Source organism: Stomoxys calcitrans, chromosome 4 (genome assembly GCF_963082655.1).
Source record: "Stomoxys calcitrans chromosome 4, idStoCalc2.1, whole genome shotgun sequence".
Lineage (NCBI taxonomy): Eukaryota > Metazoa > Arthropoda > Insecta > Diptera > Muscidae > Stomoxys > Stomoxys calcitrans.
Window position 1 is genome coordinate 145,893,166 of NC_081555.1, and position 20,298 is coordinate 145,913,463.

General features: G+C 36.6%; 2 protein-coding genes across 7 annotated transcripts in view; one reads left to right on the forward strand and one right to left on the reverse strand.

Moving 5' to 3' along the window:
* Nucleotides 1–20,298, reverse strand: part of LOC106082677 (glutamine-dependent NAD(+) synthetase) — a 56,512-nt gene that overhangs the window by 17,110 nt on the left and 19,104 nt on the right. The gene's annotated exons all lie outside the window — the stretch shown is intronic.
* Nucleotides 9,475–20,298, forward strand: part of LOC106082675 (cytosolic carboxypeptidase Nna1) — a 334,059-nt gene continuing 323,235 nt past the window's right edge. For 3 of the 6 annotated variants that reach the window (XM_059367893.1, XM_013245327.2, XM_013245329.2), the window contains exons 1-2: nucleotides 9,475–9,734; nucleotides 9,985–10,135. In XM_059367893.1, the coding sequence (XP_059223876.1) occupies nucleotides 9,702–9,734; nucleotides 9,985–10,135 (184 nt within the window). In that variant the 5' untranslated portion in view covers nucleotides 9,475–9,701. Of the gene's footprint in view, nucleotides 9,735–9,857; nucleotides 10,136–20,298 lie in introns of all 6 variants that reach the window. The other 3 variants (XM_059367895.1, XM_059367897.1, XM_059367898.1) reach the window with 3 other exon arrangements.

Genomic DNA, 20,298 nt, shown 5'->3' on the forward strand with positions numbered 1-20,298 from the left:
ATAGCCAATTATAATATTTTTGATAAAAAAAAACTAACATCAAGATTCGGGCTATCTTGAAATGAAACATAAGGTATATGAATTCCCTTGAAAAAAAAGCAAAAGTTTAAAAAGTTTAGATTTAGTTCAATGATCGCTTGTTGGGAGCCCTTCCCAAGCAAGAGGTAAACTTGTCTTGTAAGTGAGAAACACTCATTTGAGTGGGACTTAATTTTGCGTTTGTGTAGAGTGCGTAAAAATCAAATTACACAATTTTTATGAAAGTAAAACCTTGATGGAGTTTGAAAAAACTCCAAAAAATTTCGATAAACATTAAACAAAATAACAATTTTCTATGAAAATAAAAAAATATAAAGAAAACTTTCAAAGAAAATCAAACTTCAAGAAAAATGGAGATGACCATCGAATTTAGAAGAAATATAGTATGAAAATCTAATTTCGATGAATTTTTCAGGACCTTGACGGTCAAATAGTAATATAATTTTTTTATACCTGAAGGAGCATGAGCACCCTACCTCCGTGCCAAAACACGAAGATGAATTAAACCAACTACATTTTCTTACATTTCCTTACATGTATCTATCTGATACCGAAATTTATGCTAAAGAAACGGTGCAACGCCTCATCGATAGGGATGAGTTTCTACCGGGTAAATACCCAATAAATACCTTTCTTGGGTATTTATCTTGATCTTGACGATATTCCAAAAAAAGGGTTTAGAGGGTTACCATAATTCACTGTTTCAAATTTCATCCAAATCGGATGAAAAATTCTCCTTTTATGGGCTCAATACTCTATATCGGGAAATCGGTCTATATGGCAGCTATAGCCAAATATGGTCCGTGCGTGCAAACCGATAGATGCAATATGGGACTCAAATGAAAGGCATTTGGGAGTAGAGAGGGTATACATCTCTCATATCTATGAGCGCTGTCTGATTCATTTTTAAGGTCAATCTTAAGTGGTTTTAACATGGCTAAATACCTCGCCAGCATTAGTGAGAGGATAGTCATCGGCATTAGAGCGAGGATAACCATCGCTGAACCAACCGGATGTGAATCCAAACCTCCGGTATCATAGGCGGCCATGCCAACCTCAGAGAAACGATAGCTACCAAATGGTATAAAACAAATGCAAATGAGTCCACTCCAATTCCAGTTTGAGTGCTGCTAATGACACATTTTCCTAGAAAAGCTTAACTTACTTAACTTAACTGAAAAAGAAGTCAATATTTGTAAGGAAATAAGCTTCAAAAAATGTTCCCATGTTGTCAGGATTAGCAATTAGTGTCATAGGCGGTAGGAGGAGTAGAGTAGAGTAGAGTAGAGTAGAGTAGAGTAGAGTAGAGTAGAGTAGAGTAGAGTAGAGTAGAGTAGAGTAGAGTAGAGTAGAGTAGAGTAGAGTAGAGTAGAGTAGAGTAGAGTAGAGTAGAGTAGAGTAGAGTAGAGTAGAGTAGAGTAGAGTAGAGTAGAGTAGAGTAGAGTAGAGTAGAGTAGAGTAGAGTAGAGTAGAGTAGAGTAGAGTAGAGTAGAGTAGAGTAGAGTAGAGTAGAGTAGAGTAGAGTAGAGTAGAGTAGAGTAGAGTAGAGTAGAGTAGAGTAGAGTAGAGTAGAGTAGAGTAGAGTAGAGTAGAGTAGAGTAGAGTAGAGTAGAGTAGAGTAGAGTAGAGTAGAGTAGAGTAGAGTAGAGTAGAGTAGAGTAGAGTAGAGTAGAGTAGAGTAGAGTAGAGTAGAGTAGAGTAGAGTAGAGTAGAGTAGAGTAGAGTAGAGTAGAGTAGAGTAGAGTAGAGTAGAGTAGAGCTCGCCAAGACAATTTGGGTCTTCAAGACAGTAGAGCTCGATACCAAACCGCCAGAGATATTTGAGAACAAAAAACGAATTTGATATCCAATTTTGGGGCCAATGGCAATATGGGGTTTAAATAAATGATGTATCGATATATGAGAATAGAGATGCAGATATATTTTCACGGCTAAATGGCTCCCCAAAAACACCCCTAAATTGGGCATATTTACCGACCATGTCAATGTGGGTCTCAAATGAAAGGTATTGGGGAGTAGAGCACGAAATTGATACCCACATTCGGGACAAATTTTCTGGGGGTCTATCCCCTTTCCCAAAATACCCCACAAACAACAATTATTTACTGACCATCACAATAAGGGGCTCAGAAAAAGGTATTTGGGAGTAGAATATGAATTTTAAATCCAAATGTAGGACAATTTATTTAGGGCATCACCCCTTTCTCAAAACACCCACAAAGGGAAAACATTTTTCGACCATGCCAATATCTGGCTCAAATGAAAGGTATCTGAGATTAGAAAACGAATTTGATAACCTATGTGCCATGTGTTTGGGGGACGCCTCATCCTGTAAACTTCTCTTAAGCCAGTGGCAATATAGGGTTTAAATAAATGGTATTTGAGAGAAGACCACGATGCTGATATTTTTCAGGGCCAAGTATCTGGGGGACAACCTCTCCCACGAAAACACCACAAAATCAGACAACATGAGAATATCGGGAAAGTATTTTAAGATTGGAGTACATCTAACATCCAAACTTAAATGACATTAAATCCTCCGAGTAAAACTAATATTCCAATAAAGATCAAATGGGATTCAGATAAAGGCAAATATATGGTTATACTGTTTGCCCCTGTTCCTTAGTGGAATGTTCATGGGCAAAATTTATATTTGCATGGTTATACTGTTAGTCAAGCGATATGCATGCACTATTTTCGTAGCAAGATATTTCACTACAAGCTCTTTAATCGAAAATAAATATTCAAAGAATTATTTTGTTCCATATGAAGTAAAAGAAGGTGCAGCGAAGCGGGACCGATTCAGCTAGTTTTTAATGATTCATCAAATGATCTTTTTTTTATACCCACCACCGAAGGATGGGGTTATATTCATTTTGTCATTCCGTTTGCAACACATCGAAATATCCATTTCCGACCCTATAAAGTATATATATTCTTGATCAGCGTAAAAATCTAAGACGATCTAGACATGTCCGTCTGTCCGTCTGTCTGTTGAAATCACGCTACAGTCTTCAAAAATTGAGATATTGAGCTGAAACTTTGCACAGAATCTTTTTTTGTCCATAAGCAGGTTAAGTTCGAAGATGGGCCAATTCGGACTATATCGAGATATATTTATTATCCGATTTTGCTAAAATTTGGGACAGTGAGTTGTCTTAAGCCTTTCGATATCCTTCGCCAATTTGGCTCAGATCGGTTCAGTTTTGGATATAGCTGCCATATAGACTGATCCACCGATTTAGGGTCTTAGACCCATAAAAGCCACATTTATTATCCGATTTTTCTGAAATTTGGGACAGTGAGTTGTCTTAGGCCCATCGATATCCTTCGCCAATTTGGCCCAGATCGGTCCAGTTTTGGATATAGCTGCCATATAGACCGATCCCCTGATTTAGGGTCTTAGACCCATAAAAGCCACATTTATTATCCGATTTTGCTGAAATTTGGGACAATGAGTTATCTGAGGCCCTTCGACATCCTTCGCCGATTTGGCCCAGATCGGTCCAGTTTTGGATATAGCTGCCATATAGACCGATCTCTCGATTTAAAGTTTTGAGCCCATAAAAATCGCATTTATTGTCCGATGTCGCCAAAATTTGGGACAGTGAGTTGTCTTAGGCCCTTCGACATCTTTTGTCAATTTTGCTCAGATCTGTCCAGTTTTGGATATAGCTGCCATATAGACCGATCCACCGATTTAGGGTCTTAGACCCATTAAAGCCACATTTATAATCCGATTTTGCTGAAATTTGGGACAGTGAGTTGTCTTAGGCCTTTCGACATCCTTCGCCAATTTGGCCGAGATCGGTCCAGTTTTGGATATAGCTGCAATATAGACCGATCACTTGATTTAAGGTTTTGGGGCCATAAAAGGCGCATTTATTGTCCGATTTCGCCGAAATTTGGGACAGTGAGTTGTGATAGGTTCTTCGACATGTATCTGCAACTTGGTCGAAATCGGTCCAGATTTGGATATAGCTGCCATATAGACCCTTATCTCGATGAAATGCCTTGGCCCAATAAAAGGCGCTTTTATAATCCGATTTCACTGAAATTTGACACAGTGACGTATGTTAGGCTTTTCGACGTCCGTGTCGTTTATGGTTCAGAGCGGTCTATTTTAAGATATAGCTACTAAAAAGAGCAAAATTTTGTTTTACACAGTTGAACAACTTATACTTATTAGTATTTGGGCCAAATCGGAACATATTTCTATATAGCTGCTAGGGGTCATAAGGTATGCATTTTTGCCCGTATTTGACGAAAGGTGGTTTATATATATACCCGAGGTGGTGGGTATCCAAAGTTCGGCCTGGCCGAACTTAACGCCTTTTTTCTTGTTTTAATATCAAATTTTTAAATTTCGACAAAATTTTTTGAAAAACTAATTTTGAAAAATTTTTCGGTGAAATGTAATTTTGAAAAATTTTTTATGAAAATTAAATTTTTATTATCAATTTTTTTTTTCATGAAAATGAAATTTTGGCAGAAATTGTATGAAAATATCATTTTGATAAGTTGTATGCAAATCATGAATGGTCTAAAGCCGGACAATATCCTGCAATGGAATCCTAGATTGGAATCTCAATTTTGACAAACTTCCATTAGTTGGTGGATTTTTATAAAAACATTTTTAATAAGAAAAATTGCTAAGTGACTAACACATTAAAGTTTATATCCAAAAATCTACTTCCAGATATTAGACGTCACAGACCCTTTTTACCTCCTTTCATTCTTTATGCAAATCATTGCCCTTTTGTAAATGCACGTAGTCATCTATTTTTATATCATATCTAGAGACCCATATCCACGTAAACTATTAGTTTGCATTTAGTTGCTTCTTTAGTAACGAACTTAGTAACGATATATGGGCACTGTAAAATATGCCATAAAGAGGATACAGGTAAGGCCAAATGAGTGAAAAAAAAAATATTCTACCAAAGACAAAGAACGATGTGCGTGTTTTGGAGCCAACAAGAATGCATTGAACTTTTTGAAAATGCCGCTACAACTACAACAGCTGCAGCAGCAACAACAACAAAAACAACAGCAACAAATTATGACATATTGCACCCGGAAAAACGTAAATGTTTAAAACTATTTTTAATTTCTAGGAATATGAATGTGAAAGTATGTACAGCATTAAGACACATTCCTACCTATATTCATATATGGAAATGTGTAAATGAAGTGAATTTATTTATGATGGATGTATAACAAGTATAAGTTGTAAAGGGTGATTTTTTTGAGGTTAGGATTTTCATGCATTAGTATTTGACAGATCGCGTGGGATTTCAGACATGGTGTCAAAGAGAAAGATGCTCAGTATGCTTTGACATTTCATCATGAATAGACTTACTAACGAGCAACGCTTGCAAATCATTGAATTTTATTACCAAAATCAGTGTTCGGTTCGAAATGTGTTCATTCACCGTAACGTTGCGTCCAACAGCATCTTTGAAAAAATACGGTCCAATGATTCCACCAGCGTACAAACCACACCAAACAGTGCATTTTTCGGGATGCATGGGCAGTTCTTGAACGGCTTCTGGTTGCTCTTCACTCCAAATGCGGCAATTTTGCTTATTTACGTAGCCGTTCAACCAGAAATGAGCCTCATCGCTGAACAAAATTTGTCGATAAAAAAGCGGATTTTCTGCCAACTTTTCTAGGGCCCATTCACTGAAAATGATTTGCAAGCGTTGCTCGTTAGTAAGTCTATTCATGATGAAATGTCAAAGCATACTGAGCATCTTTCTCTTTGACACCATGTCTGAAATCCCACGTGATCTGTCAAATACTAATGCATGAAAATCCTAACCTCAAAAAAATCACCCTTTATAAACATTTTAATAACATCAGGAACGTAGAAAAAAATTACAAAAAAAAAACGTTACCTCAAAGAAAAAGTTTTGTAACATCTAAACTATTGGTTGCCCAAAAAGTAATTGCGGATTTTTTAGAAGAAAGTAAATGCATTTTTAATAAAACTTAGAATGAACTTTAATCAAATATATAATTGTCATTTTGTTCGATAACATTTTGCCATCTACCTGGCAAATTTAGTATTCCACGCTCATAGAATTTCTGGCCATTATCTGCAAAAAACTGAACCAAGTGCGATTTTATAGCCTCATCATTGCCGAAAGTTTTACCATTTAAGGAGTTCTGCAAAGATCGAAATAAATGGTAGTCTGATGGTGCAAGGTCAGGGCTATATGGTGGATGCATCAAAAGTTCCCAGCCAAGCTCACTTAGTTTTTGGCGAGTGACCAAAGATGTGTGAGGTCTAGCGTTGTCCTGGTGGAATATGACACCTTTACGATTGACCAATTCTGGTCGCTTCTCCTTGATGGCTGTATTCAATTTGTCCAATTGTTGACAGTAAACATCCGAATTAATCGTTTGGTTCCTTGGAAGCAGCTCAAAATATACCACACCCTTCCAATCCCACCAAACAGACAGCATAACCTTCTTTTGGTGGATATCAGCCTTTGAAGTGGTTTGTGCTGGTTCACCATGCTTGGACCATGATCGTTTTCGACTAACGTTGTTCATCTCCAGTTATGATTCGTTTTAAAAGCGGATCGAATTCATTGCGTTTAAGGTGCATATCACAAGCGTTGATTCGGTTTGTTAAATGAATTTCTTTCAATACATGTGGTACCCAAATATCAAGATTTTTCACCATTCCAAGACTTTTTATGTGATAATGAACGGTTGATTTTGGTATATTTAACTTCTCTCCTATCTCACGCTCAGTTACATGACGATCCAATTCGATTAATGCTTTGATTTGGTCATCATCAACTTCATTTGGCCGACCTGAACTTTAAGCGAAAAATCTCCAGAACGGAATTTGCAAAACCAATTTTGACACTGTCTTCCTTTTAAGGCTTTATCACCATACACACAAATAAACCTACTTTAAAGTAACATAAAGTTTTGGGCATAAAAATATATTAAACGTCCTATAAATACTGTTCCAATATAAAAAATTAAAAATCCTACACATCCTGTCTGAATCAACCCTGTACTAATTATGATGAATATATACAGGTTAGCAGTCACGAAGTGGTATATTTCCAAACTAGTCAAAATTACACCTACATGCTGTTGTTTACAAGCCACCAGAAGCATTTGGTTCTGAATTCAATTAACAAGCAAAAAGGCATTAAGTTCGGCCGGGCCGAATTTTAGATACCCACCACCTCGGGTATATATGTTAACCACTTTTCGTTATAATTCTGTGGAAATGCATCATATATGAACCCACAGCACCTGTATCGAAATATGTTCCGATACAGGCCTTCCAGGCGGAGGTTTTCGCGATCCTGAAGGCACTGGAGACGATGTTGCTGCGGGCGCAGGGGCCCAATCAGACCGTCGTGATAAACGTGGACAGTCAGGCGGCGCTGAAGGCTTTGGCGTCGGACCGCGTAAGTTCGAAACTGCATAGAAGACGCAAAGAGTTTCTTCCAACCTTGGGAAAGGCTATCAAGCTTTGCTGGGTACCAGGTCATCAAGGTATGGAGTGGAATGAAGCGGCGGACGAGCTGGCGATCTTCTAGGTAGAATGGATGCCTTCTACGACGACTGCGCGAACAAGTCGAGGGCTAATGCTGTAGGTTGTAGGGTGTTAAAGGCCCTGTGGCAGAGTATTTCGCGAAAGACGACCTCGCTTAGAAAGTTGGCCGAGAAAGTTTGTCTTCGGAATGCTAATAGGAGTCCTGACTGATCATTGCAACGTCAGGTATTTAAATTCTCGCTGGGTGCAGGGAGAGGCGGACATTACAGGATGTGCGATGACGAGGATGAGTTAGAGACGGTCGAGCACCTGTTGTGTCACTGCCCCGCAATTGCGAGGAGAAGACACAGGATAATGGGTAAACACCTCTTCCGAACCTGGACTCTCTATAGCCTGTTAGCTTTTATGTTATTCTTAAATTCTGTAGAGGTCTGAATTAGCTGAATGGATCATACACTCGAAAGTGAGAATGATAAAAAACAAAAATCGTTCAATTTCGTTTTCTGTCATTATTGAAGTCTTGTATCGTTCTGTGGTGTATGTTAATCTATTTTTTTCTCCATATTCGTCTTTTCTACTTTTTTTAGGGTAAACACAATGGATCTTAGGTCTTCGAGTGAAGCGGCTAGTAACCGAGGTTACTACGATCAGACCATTTTTCGAATTTGACGAATTTTTTTGGGGAGAGATGGTCCTATGATACGTGGTACCAAATTTTGATATAAGACTCGTATCATATTTTCACACACTTTTCATTTGAGTCCCACATTGTTCTGTGACCAGATCATGCGTGACCAGATCATCAGTGACGAGATCATCCGTGACCAGATCTAGAGCTGGCAAAATATCACCGGCAAATCTGTGACCAGATCATCTGTGACCAGATCATCTGTGACCAGATCATCTGTGACCAGATTATCTATGACCGGATTATCTGTGACCATATCATCTGTGATCATATCATCTGTGACCAGATCATCTGTGACCAGATTATCAATGACCAGATCATCTGTGACCAGATTATATATGACCAGATCATCTGTGACCAGATCATCTGTGACCAGATCATATGTGACCAGATCATCTGTGACCAGATCATCTGTGACCAGATCATCTGTGACCAGATCATCTGTGACCAGATCATCTGTGACCAGATCATCTGTGACCAGATCATCTGTGACCAGATCATCTGTGACCAGATCATCTGTGACCAGATCATCTGTGACCAGATCATCTGTGACCAAATCATTTGTGACCAGATCATCTGTGACCAGATCATCTCTGACCAGATCATCTCTGACCAGATCATCTCTGACCAGATCATCTCTGACCAGATCATCTCTGACCAGATCATCTGTTACGACCAAAGTTGTCGTAACTAGTTAATCTGTGACCAGGTCATCTGCAACCAGAATATTTGTGATCAAATTGCCGATGACCAGATCATCTGTGACCGGACACTCTGTCGCCATATAATCTATGACCCGATAATACTTGACCAGAAAGATTTGAATACAATTTTTGTTTTTAAAAAGAATTTTCTGAAAATTTTACCCTTCTTCCTTTTCACGTCTCTGAGTACAAATTTTTATTGAGCAACTATTGAGTGTTCTATCAAAATTTGACAATGTTGTTATGTTCAGATTTTTGGAATTAGGAAATGTTCCCCCAAACACAAAGCTGCATGCCGAAAACATGCAATCACCCGTAAAGATTTTGGGAATACATAGAACAACCAAATTGTTGTTTGCAAGCAATTTGGTGATCAATTGGGAAGTCTAAATTCAATAAATTTTCAAATGGCCAATCGAAAGCAAGTGATTTCAATTAGTAAAGAAAATTAATTTCATTAAAAGAACTTCCAAAAAACATTTTACCCAGGAGAAACTTTTCGAAAAAAAAAATATAAAAATCATATGGAAATTGACAATTTCATTATTTATTTCTTATTATATTGCCGTGTTAGTGTTCATTTCTTGGCCATAATTGTTTTGTGTTTATTGGTATCGCGCTAATGCCAATTGACAAATTATTACGAATCGATGGAACAGCCTTTTCAAGGATTAAAATGCGAAATAAAACAACCGTCAAACAAATGAAATTTCTCACGCGAAAATAATCCAAAAATGTTATGAATATTGAATTGACAAATCTGCTGAAGGAGGTATTGTCGTGTATTAAACTTTTTGGTGGCTCCTAATAGTGGGAATCCTCCCACATTCAAAAAAGTTTTCGGCCACGCATTTGAAAGGTCATAAATCAAAATTTGATTATTTTATAAATTTAGTGTAAAAGAACTTGGGTTATTGTCCTATAGGCGCGTGTTTCCTTTGTTTGTTAAGAAAAAATTTAAAAAAGTTCATGAAGGTTATTATTTCGGTATAAATTATGTGGCTTTGGCGTGTCCTTTGTAGCTATATTTGGAATCTATTTTCTCTGTGATTATATATATTTTTTGGAAACTTTTGCAATACTACAAAAGAACAACAAAAACCACAATGAAAAAATTCCCAAACAATTTGCCATCATTTAATAACCATCAAGCTATCATCATGAAAAATACCGGTAAGTTTGTTTATGTGATTCATTATTCTGTTTAGAATGGGAAAAATATCGAATGATGTTTTCGTTATTTTCATTTGGGTAGACAGAGATACGCTCAAAAATAAGTGTTGAAAAAATACAAAATTAAAAAGAAAAAAAATATTTTTAGCCCTGGGCAGTCATCCTTCGTCAAAACGACGACGCTATTATTATAGGACGACAGGCCTTAACGTTGTGACAAGGGAGGTTCATAATATATATACCGTATACTAGCGTATAATTGTTGCCGCCACTATCAGATACCAGCAGCTGGACAAAATATTGTTTTCATATCCTTAGCAGACTATCTGTATCTTATACCAGATTAATTTTTTTTCTGCAGGAGGATGAACCTGGTTTTCCGGACAGGTACGCTGAGGTTCTAATTTTCAGGTATGCGTTTTTCTAGCGGGAATGCTCAGGGAAGCTGATGCATATGTCTAATGAAATTCATCTGCCTTGCTGTATTTCAGGCGGGTTACTGCTATGCTGCCCACCCTCGGTAAAACTGAATTTTATAGGGCCCACCTGGCGGTTGACCTCAGGAACACGAATTAGAAGCCAGTTTTTGGGGCAAAGACTCCGGGCCCCCCTAAGGGCCAAAAATCCACCTTGGGGGAAGTGGTCCAACCTAGACATTGTGGATATCTATTGAAAGGTATTGTTGAGTAGATTAGGATGCAAAAACATGCCTAAAAATTAGACCCGGAAAGGAACTACGGGGTCTTTAGAATTTTGCATCTTGTTAACATAGGAAAAATAGGTATAAAATAAAAAGAACTAAGGAGTAGATTACGACAGATATGCGAACAAAACAAAAAATCTTTCTTTTAGAGATTAATTTATTTTGAGTGCATATCCATAGTATTCTACTCCTTTGTACCTTTCATAAACCCATACCCATATTTCCAGTTGTCTGGGTTAACAATTCCCAAGACCCCGTATGTCCTTCCCAAACCAATTTTTAGACATGTTTTTGTATATTCGTAATTTACTCGGCAATACCTTTCATTTGATACCCATATTGCCTAGGTTGGAGGGACTTAGGGTTTAGCCCCTATAGATGCCCATAGGGGTAATCTACTCCTTCGTACCTTTCATTTGATACTCATATTTTCTATGCTTCCTGTGTTAATAATTCTCAAGACCCGTAAGGTCCTTCCCAATCTAATTTTTAGACATGTTTCTGTATATTCGTAATTTATTCGACAATATCTTTCGATTTATACCTATATTGCCTGAGAGTTTAGCCCCTATGGAGGCGCAAGAGTCTTTGCCCCAAAAAACGGACTGCGGACGTCAAAGGGGGTGCGCCCTATAAAGTCCAGTTTTCGCCAATAGCTGAGAAAAATGTTATTTCCATCTCCTAAGCACACAACCTGCATTTATAACCAGATACCAATGTTTTTCTCCGCAGGAGGGTGTGCCTCATCTACATCTTAACCCTCCGACGGTTGAGACATTCGTTGCCGAAGTGCAAGGTCCATAGGGACCTTGTACTCTTTGTATGGAATTTTATATGAAAACGATTTTATTTTAATTTTTTAGACATCAATGAACAATGTCCCTTCTCACTCGCCGGAGGGTTAAATAAAATTTACTGACTCTATTCTGACTCCTGAATATATTGATTCGCTTAAATATAAAGGGGTGTACCCCATTATATTTTTCTTTCCTTTTTGCATAAGGAAGTTTATTCTTTCCGGATGACGCAGACGAGCTAATTCATCGTCTCGCCTCTACAGCGTTTTTCCAATGGACTAAAATAAGGCAGCTAACAACCCATCGGCTCCTAATGCCTTATCGTTCTTCGGTTCAGGGATACTGCTAAGCTGACCTCATTATGACTTGAAGGTATACATAAAGTATTGGTAGGGTATCTTCTTCGTTGCCACTATCAGATACCAGTAGCTGGGAAATTTATTTCAAAATTCTACTGCATAGGAAGCCACCGTCGCGCAGAGGTTACCATGTCTGACTATGACGCTCAACTTCTGGATTCCAATCCTAGCGAGAATACCAGTGGTTATCCTCTCCTAATGCGACTTTTGTTAGGTGCTATGCCATGTTAGGTGCTATGCCATGTGTCGCACTGCGGTACGTCTTTCAGACTCGGCTATAAAAAGGAGGCCCCTTATCATTCAGCTTAAACTTGAACCGGACAGCACTCATTGATATGTGAGAAGTTTGCCCATGTTCCTTAATGTTCATGGACGAATTTGCATATCCTACTCCCACCACCTTTATCTGTTATCAGATTTCCTTTTATGTAGTAGGATATGCCTATATAAAAGCGTTTGGTTTTCAGTTGAATATTTGGTTACAACTTCCGAAAATCATTCTGACTCCTAAACATCTCGATTTTCTCATACACGCCAATATTGTGTTCATTAAATTTCGACATTCCTGTTCGTACAATCGGTTCCTTGGGGGAAGCTTCATCTATGCATAAGCTTCAATCTATAATCGGACGTTCTTCCATGAAGGTGGAAGCCACCGCAGCACAGTGGCTGAGGATTCAATTTCACTGGCCCATCATCATATTTTTTACCATTAAAGATTTTAAAAAAGGTTAACATTAGTCTATAGTGAACATGCGGGTTGCTGAAAACAAACATTTTATAGCATTCCGAATTTTTGTGCTGATCGTAATGTATGTACCGAAAAGTATTTTTAAGGGCAGTATGTATCTCTGGCGGAATTTTCGCCAATGACAAAATGCATTGACCTGCAAGCGAAATTTTCGGTATTGGTAACGAAAATTTCGCTTGCAGATACGCAGCTCAAATGAAATTTTCTTTGCGTAACAGGGCAACATAATAGGCTTTGGAGTATTTTGCTTACGAACTACGAATGAAAATGTAGGTTTTGATAGGCCCATGCAACATGAAATTAAGTAAAATAAAAACGATTAACTTTAGTACACGCGTACCTTGTTAGCCCATAATGATTAAAATTCGGCCAAAATTATAAATCGATGTTTGTCGCCGTCTTGTATTCTACACAACTAGTTTTCAACGGCGACATAAATGTCTTGGCTGCAACCGAAAAGGTGCATAACCAGCTTCATACCTAAACTAGCCGAACCGGGCCCGCTCCGCTGCGCCTTCTTCAACTCTCTAATATCATTTAGGGTTGGGACACTTCGCCCGGAATATGTATATCGAATTCGTGCCACCTTAGCCTATGTCCGCCTATAACGCTGAACGCCTGCGTTCAAATCCTGGCTACAACACCGGAAAAAATTTAAAGCGAAGGCGACATTTGCCATGCATGGTCATGTAAAAAATTCTCCCCAAAGAGATGTCGTACTGCGGCAATCCATTCGGACTCGCCTATAAAAAAGTCCCTTATCATTGAGTTTTAAATTGAATCGAAGGCTTGAATTGATGTGTGAGAAGTGTGCCCCTTCTCGGTTCCTGGATAAATTTTTACTCCGGTTTAGAGAGACACTTGGCCCTTAATGTAAATATACGCTTCGTGCTCTACTTTCAAATACATTTAATATGAGTCCCATAATGGCATGATCCGTAAATAAATTCTGTTTAAGGGTGGGATGGACCCCAGGCAATTTGCCGCGGAAATGAGTATCAATTTCCTGAAAATCAATCAATTTAAACATCAAATAGCTTTTATATAATAGGGTTGTATTTTCGGGTGGGGCAGTTCCCCAAACACATGGCTCTTCAATATTGACATAAACGTCGAATATATCTGTTTAGAGGAGTTTTTGGATTGGGGAGGCCCGCTAGGTACTTGGACCCATATTTTAATACGATATTCGCTTTCTAGTCTCCAATAGCTTTCATTTGACCCCCATATTGATCGGTCCACTTATGGTTTTGGATGGCGTTGTTGGGGTAAGGGGGAGGGACCGCCTCCATCCGATTTCTAAAAATTATATAGCCTATGTTTCCTTCCAGACCAACCTAAACAATCTGTGAAAATTTTAAGAAAATCGGTTCAGCCGTTTTTGAGTCTATACGGAACAAACAAATAAACCGACAAACAAACAAACATACAAACACAAATTCACTTTTTTATATAAGATTGAGGGTACAAGGTGACGTATGATGTATGCATATAAGAGCATAATTATCGAAAAGTAAACATACGCACCCATGTCCAATAATTTTACTGCCATGAACAAAAACCTGTGAATGGGAGTCACTGACTCATTTGATCAATGTCGGCCACTATTTTTAAAATGATTATTCGCATAGCGTTTAAAGATGTGTGTGAGAAAAAGCTCAAAATGTATAAAAAAAACGTAGGTCATAAGAAAATCCCTAAAGTATAGTATACTTTTAGGGGTTTTATATGATATTGCCGTATACATAAATAAAAATGTCGAAAATATATAGAGACCATTTTATCCCAAAAGTTTTATCCAGAAACATGGAAAGTATTTTTGGGAATTCGTGCACTTCTTTATTTGTGGTAATTCTGTATTTTTTTGAAATGCAATTTGAATATTTTTCAAAGTTATCCCTCGTGTTTATAACCCCATGAGGTAGATCTATTCGGGAAAGAAATGCTTCAAATTGCCATTATTTGGGTTTTTATACATTTATTAGATAATTTTTTGCAAACAAGGGATCACTTTCTAATTCGTTTTAGATGTCCATCTTTTTGTCTGTCCGTCCGTCTATTTGTCTGTCTATCCATGGTAATTTGTAAAATTTTTCATTTTATTGAGATTTCATTGCAGGATACTGTCCGGCTTTAGAACATTGTTTAATGCTTTCTATTCAAAGAATAGTATAGCAAAAAAACATTTAAAAGTCAGCAAAAGTGTGTTGTTGCTTGAAGCATTTGACTGGTTATCCCGTATCGCGATTTCAATTTCGATTAAGAAATATTATCAGCGTTGTCAACTGGAACAGGTTCTTTACAACCATTCCAACTAGAGTAGATTGTCTGTACACATCTGAATTTGAACAGGGCTCTTTAAGTCGACTTGTTTCATAAGCGCAATAGAAATCAACCAAATCTTACATCCAACTATTTAAGCAAGTTTCAATTTCGACGATTCAGTGGGGTGTGTACTCAATGTGGTGTATGTCTTTGCCCGACTTTAGTCTGTTCTTATTTGTTTCTAGTGCTAAAAATAAAGAAAATCAACTGGCTATCTGACTTTTTCTAAGACTTCCAACATTCATGCCAAATAAATCCATAATCAAATATAGCTCACATTATTTTTTTATAGAGCTTCTTTAAATTTGTTTTCTTTACAGTTTGCTATACCACTTTCTTTGAGCGTATTTTTATAGCATTCCAAGGAAATATTACTTTCTCTGGTTTTGTTACATAACTTCAATGCTTTATGAAGGTGCAGTATCCGTTTTATTGCGGCATTGTTTCGCCAATTTAACTGAAAGTCTATCAAGGTTTTATCCGCATTGTTGTCTCTCCACATAGCTTTTATTAATTAAATGTCTCACGTAAACGAGTTTCTCATATTTGTAGCTGCAAAACTTTCTTTGTAGTTTTTTGTTTGTTACATTTGATATTTAGTGTTTGTAGAAATTTTGCACAAATTGACGTCAAAGAATTTGGCCAGCATTGGTTTGAGTTGGAATTGCGGTTATTTCGCCTTATTCAATATTTACGAAATGCCATAATTTGTATCATTTCTAGGAATTTTAGCAGCTTTTGTTTTTAACATTGCTGGAGTTTTTGCTGCAGTGATTTATAATATATTTGGTTTTTATTATTCCTAGAAAAAACGACTATTTGTTTGATATATGATGATCATTGTCTGTAAGTGAAAAGTAATGATGGGTGGAAAATGCGATTAAAACAAATGTAGGAAAAAAATATTTTCAAACAAGAAAAGCGCGTTTACTTCGGCTGGGACGAACCACCATTCAATTAAGGTGATCAGATTATTTAGCTCAATGGCTGATTTATTTTCAATTACAGTCGTGATTGCAATTTATGCAATTTTCAATTAAAAAAATTGATTCAATTAATTTTTTAATTGGATCTGAAAGAATTTTCAATCACAATCGTGATTGAAATTTTTTTTATGTTATCAATTAATTGCTAATTGAATCAATATTTTTTTTAATTGAATCGAAAAATGTTTGAATTACAAATTGGTCTTAAAATCCAAACCCTTTTCTTTATGTTGTTATTTTTATAGCAGTGTGTTGTACACTTATCGTACAAGGCACCACTGTAGCCTTTAATTGATTTTACGTAAGCACCATATAACATATCGTCCCCTAGAATATAACTAGAAGGAGATTTCAAAGGCCAAAACATCCCAGATTTCGGTAAATTTATAGCAATTCTATAGCAGCTGGCCATACGAACTGGATTAAAAAAAAATGCAAAAAAAAATTTAATCTTTTTCTTAAGTGGATCAATGAAAAAGTTAATTGAAAATTTCGAATATTTTCAATCATTTTTTTAATAGATCAATTAAAAATTTAAAAAATTGTAATCATTTTTTATAATCGAATATGCATATTTTCTAATTGAAATTTTTTTCAATCACTTCTTCAGAACGGGTGATTGTTATTATCATTGTCGTGATTGAAGCAGTTTTAATTCAAAAATTATTAGATCAATTAATATAGTGATTGAAATTGATTATTATTTCCTTCTGTGGAGGGTAATATCGGGCATCGGTAGCAATACTTTTGGTATAATAAAAATCAAACATCAAACAGTGCCCTTTGTCACAACATAAACATTTATCTTATATTGTCATGTTCAGTAATAAATAATTCCCCGAAAAATAACAAACGAATTATCGATGAAAATACGAGTAATTAAACCCTTTCACCCACAATAAGTGCAGCCTAAAAATAGGCAATGGAAATTCCCATTTCCCAAAAACGTGCCTTACAAACACACTGAGCCAATCAATGCTCTCGTCCCTACGAAATTGAAGCATTGGCATACATAACAAGCACCATCCATGTAAATGGTTGATGTCGATGTACAGGGTGGCTGATGAAAGCCGCTACCAAAAAAAAATGTAATAACTTTTTTTCTATTTAATAATAATAATTTAATAATTAATTTAATTAATTAATTAATTAATTTAATTAATAATAATTTAATAATTAATTTAATAATTTAATTTAACATGAATAAAAGAAAAATGTATTCCATACACCGAAAAAAAAATGTAGCAATATTCATCAGCCACCCTGTATGCGTTTGAGTATGAGTTTTTTTGTGATATTTTGTATATCTGCCTGTTACACGAATACGAATATGAAAGACATGACATAAATGTAACGATTTCCGTGTTTTTTTTTTTCATTCGAGAGGGCGAATAAATACAATAAATCCTACAAATTGTTATCAATTGGATTTGAGGCATAAACGAAGGGTAGCATATTGAGTTAGGTCAGTACATCATATTAAAATATTCCACTTTGATACCAAGGAAATGTCTTCATAAAAAAAGGGTATTAATTGATTCAACCTGTCATTGGTTGACGGAGGATATGATAAAACTACGGTTCTGTTACGACTTCAAGTTCCAAAGCCTAGGTCAATCAAGGTCATCTCAATTTTGGGCATTGATCTCCCCATGGGGCAAAAATTTAAAGAGAGTGAGCTAACTTATGTTTTAAAGTTCTAAAACTTTAACAAGTTACAGCGTGTACGGCTCGCATTGTTCTTTTCTTTCGATTTTTCCATAAGAAGATTAAAGTTTTTTATGGGGGCAATATCATATTGTAGACCAATTTGTCATAGATACTAGAAGTTCTAACAAAAGATTACATGACAATTTCCAGCCATAGCGAATAATGGCTCAAAAAGTCGAATGGGGAGATCGGTTTATGTGGAAACTATACAGGCCAAAGGCCAACACACAAGACATCATCCAAAATTTGAGCCAATTGGATGATGAAGATAGATTTATATGCGAGCTATTTCTAAAAATAGCCCGTTTACAATCCCAACCAACCTATACCAGTAAAAAGTATTTGTCCAAAAATTTAAGCTTCCGAAGTTAGCATGATTTCCATAGACCGGCGTACGGACAGATGGAGTTAATGATTGACTTTAGAGCTTTGGCGACGAGCGCACTGTGGTATTTTTATAGGGCTAGGAAAATCCTATTGAGAAAATGCGGATGGTTAGAAATCGAGGAAATTACGGACGTAAAATATGTCATGATGATCAAATAATATATATATATACTTTAATGGATAGGAGACCACCGTAAGGGTGGTGCTTATCTATTCCTAATACTGGCAGCATTGATACTATGCCATGTAAAAACATCTCCCCAAAGATGTGTTGCACTGCGGCACGCCGTTCGGACTCGGCCACAAAAAACTGGAATCGAACAGCACTCATTGATATGAGAAGTTTTCCCCTAGAATGTTCATGGGAAAATTTGCATTTGCATTTACTTTAATGGTTTTTAGATCAATGTTCCGATATGTAGAAATGGAATGGTAAGTATATCCCCATCATATATGTAACATATAATGTAGGGTATAAAAAAGTGGTAGAGGTGTAGGTCGAGCCCAAAATAAAATAAAACAAAAACGTACTAATTTGGTGTTGCCGAACTTTTGGTACCCACCACCATGGATACATTCAACATCCTATTTAATAATAACTACACTACCATATCCATAGGTGCATCCAAATATGGCCTGGTCTATATCATATTTGATTCAGGTGCCGAGAAGTTTGATACGAGATACTGTTTCAGCCAAATGAATCAATAAATCCTCTTTACGTTATTTGCTTGTAAAATTGAAAAATAAGATAATATATAACATTTTTTTTTTAAATATTTGTGACATTTTTTAAAATGTGTCATTTGAAAACGGCAGAAAATGTTTGCTGTTTTAGCAAAAAATTACTGCTGTCCCATTTTCAGCAGACTTTCTGCAAACATTTTGCTGTTTTTACTAACAGATTTCTCTGAGTGTAAATTTATATATAAAAAACCGAATACTCTAATGTTGATGATCCCCCGCAAAAGCATCAAGGACAATGATATGCCCATCTGCTTCGTACTAGCGGATGATTTGAAAAACACCAAGAGCGACATTGTCATCTTACAGAATTGGAAGGGGCACCGCAAAAACATCGAGAGGTGATCGCCTAAATATTATTAAAATCGAGCTAGGAGATTTTAAAGGCTATAAGAGGGAGTGGGATGGATAGCATATCCGTCTATGAAAATATTTTCAGCGGTGAGTCTGATTTCCTTCTCATAGCAGACAATTGTCTTCGAAAGACCCAACTATTGCAGTCTTAGTTCGTTTGACATAGTCGTCAATTTTTTCTATATTTGGAAAAACCAAAGCATCTAGTACAAGTCTTCCTTAAATAAGTCATCCCAATTTTGTCCAATTGGTTTTCAGCTTATTTCGGAAACATCGGATTCGGCGCTGGTAGTGCTATCATTAACCTAATATAACGATAGTGCGAGAAGATGTGCACCCTCCACCTTATCGATACGATTTGTATTCTCTACACCACCACTGTGGTACAGGGTATTATAAGTTTGTGCATTTGTTTGCAACGCTAAGAAGCAGAAGAGCTGGATTCATTGATAAGTATACCGAACGACTCAGATTCACTTTCTGATTCGATTTAGCCATGTCCGTCTGTGAGTCCATGTATTCTTGTAATCATGGTACAGGTCGTATCTGTTGCCCAATCGTCATGAAATTTTGCACATGTCACTTTTTTGGCTCAAGGACAAAAGCTATTGATTTTGGTAAAAATCGGTTCAGACTTAAATATAGCTCCCATATATATGTATTGTCCGATTTGCACTTAAATGGCCGTAGTAATTACAATTTTCAACCGATCTGCACAAAATTTGGCATGGATTGTTTTGTTACTGGTTTTAACATATTTGCAAAATTTCATTAAAATCGGTTCAGATTTAGATATAGATCCCATATATATGTATCGCCCGATTTATACTATAATGGCTATAGTAACTAAAATTTTCAACCGATCTGCACAAAATTTGGTACAGACTGTTTTGTTACTGGTCTTAACATATCTGCAAGATTTCATCAAAATCGGTTCAGATTTTGATATAGCTTCCATATATATGTATTGCCCGATTTGCACTTAAATAGCCGTAGTAGCTACAATTTTCGTCCGATCTGCACAAAATTTGACATGGATTGTTTTGT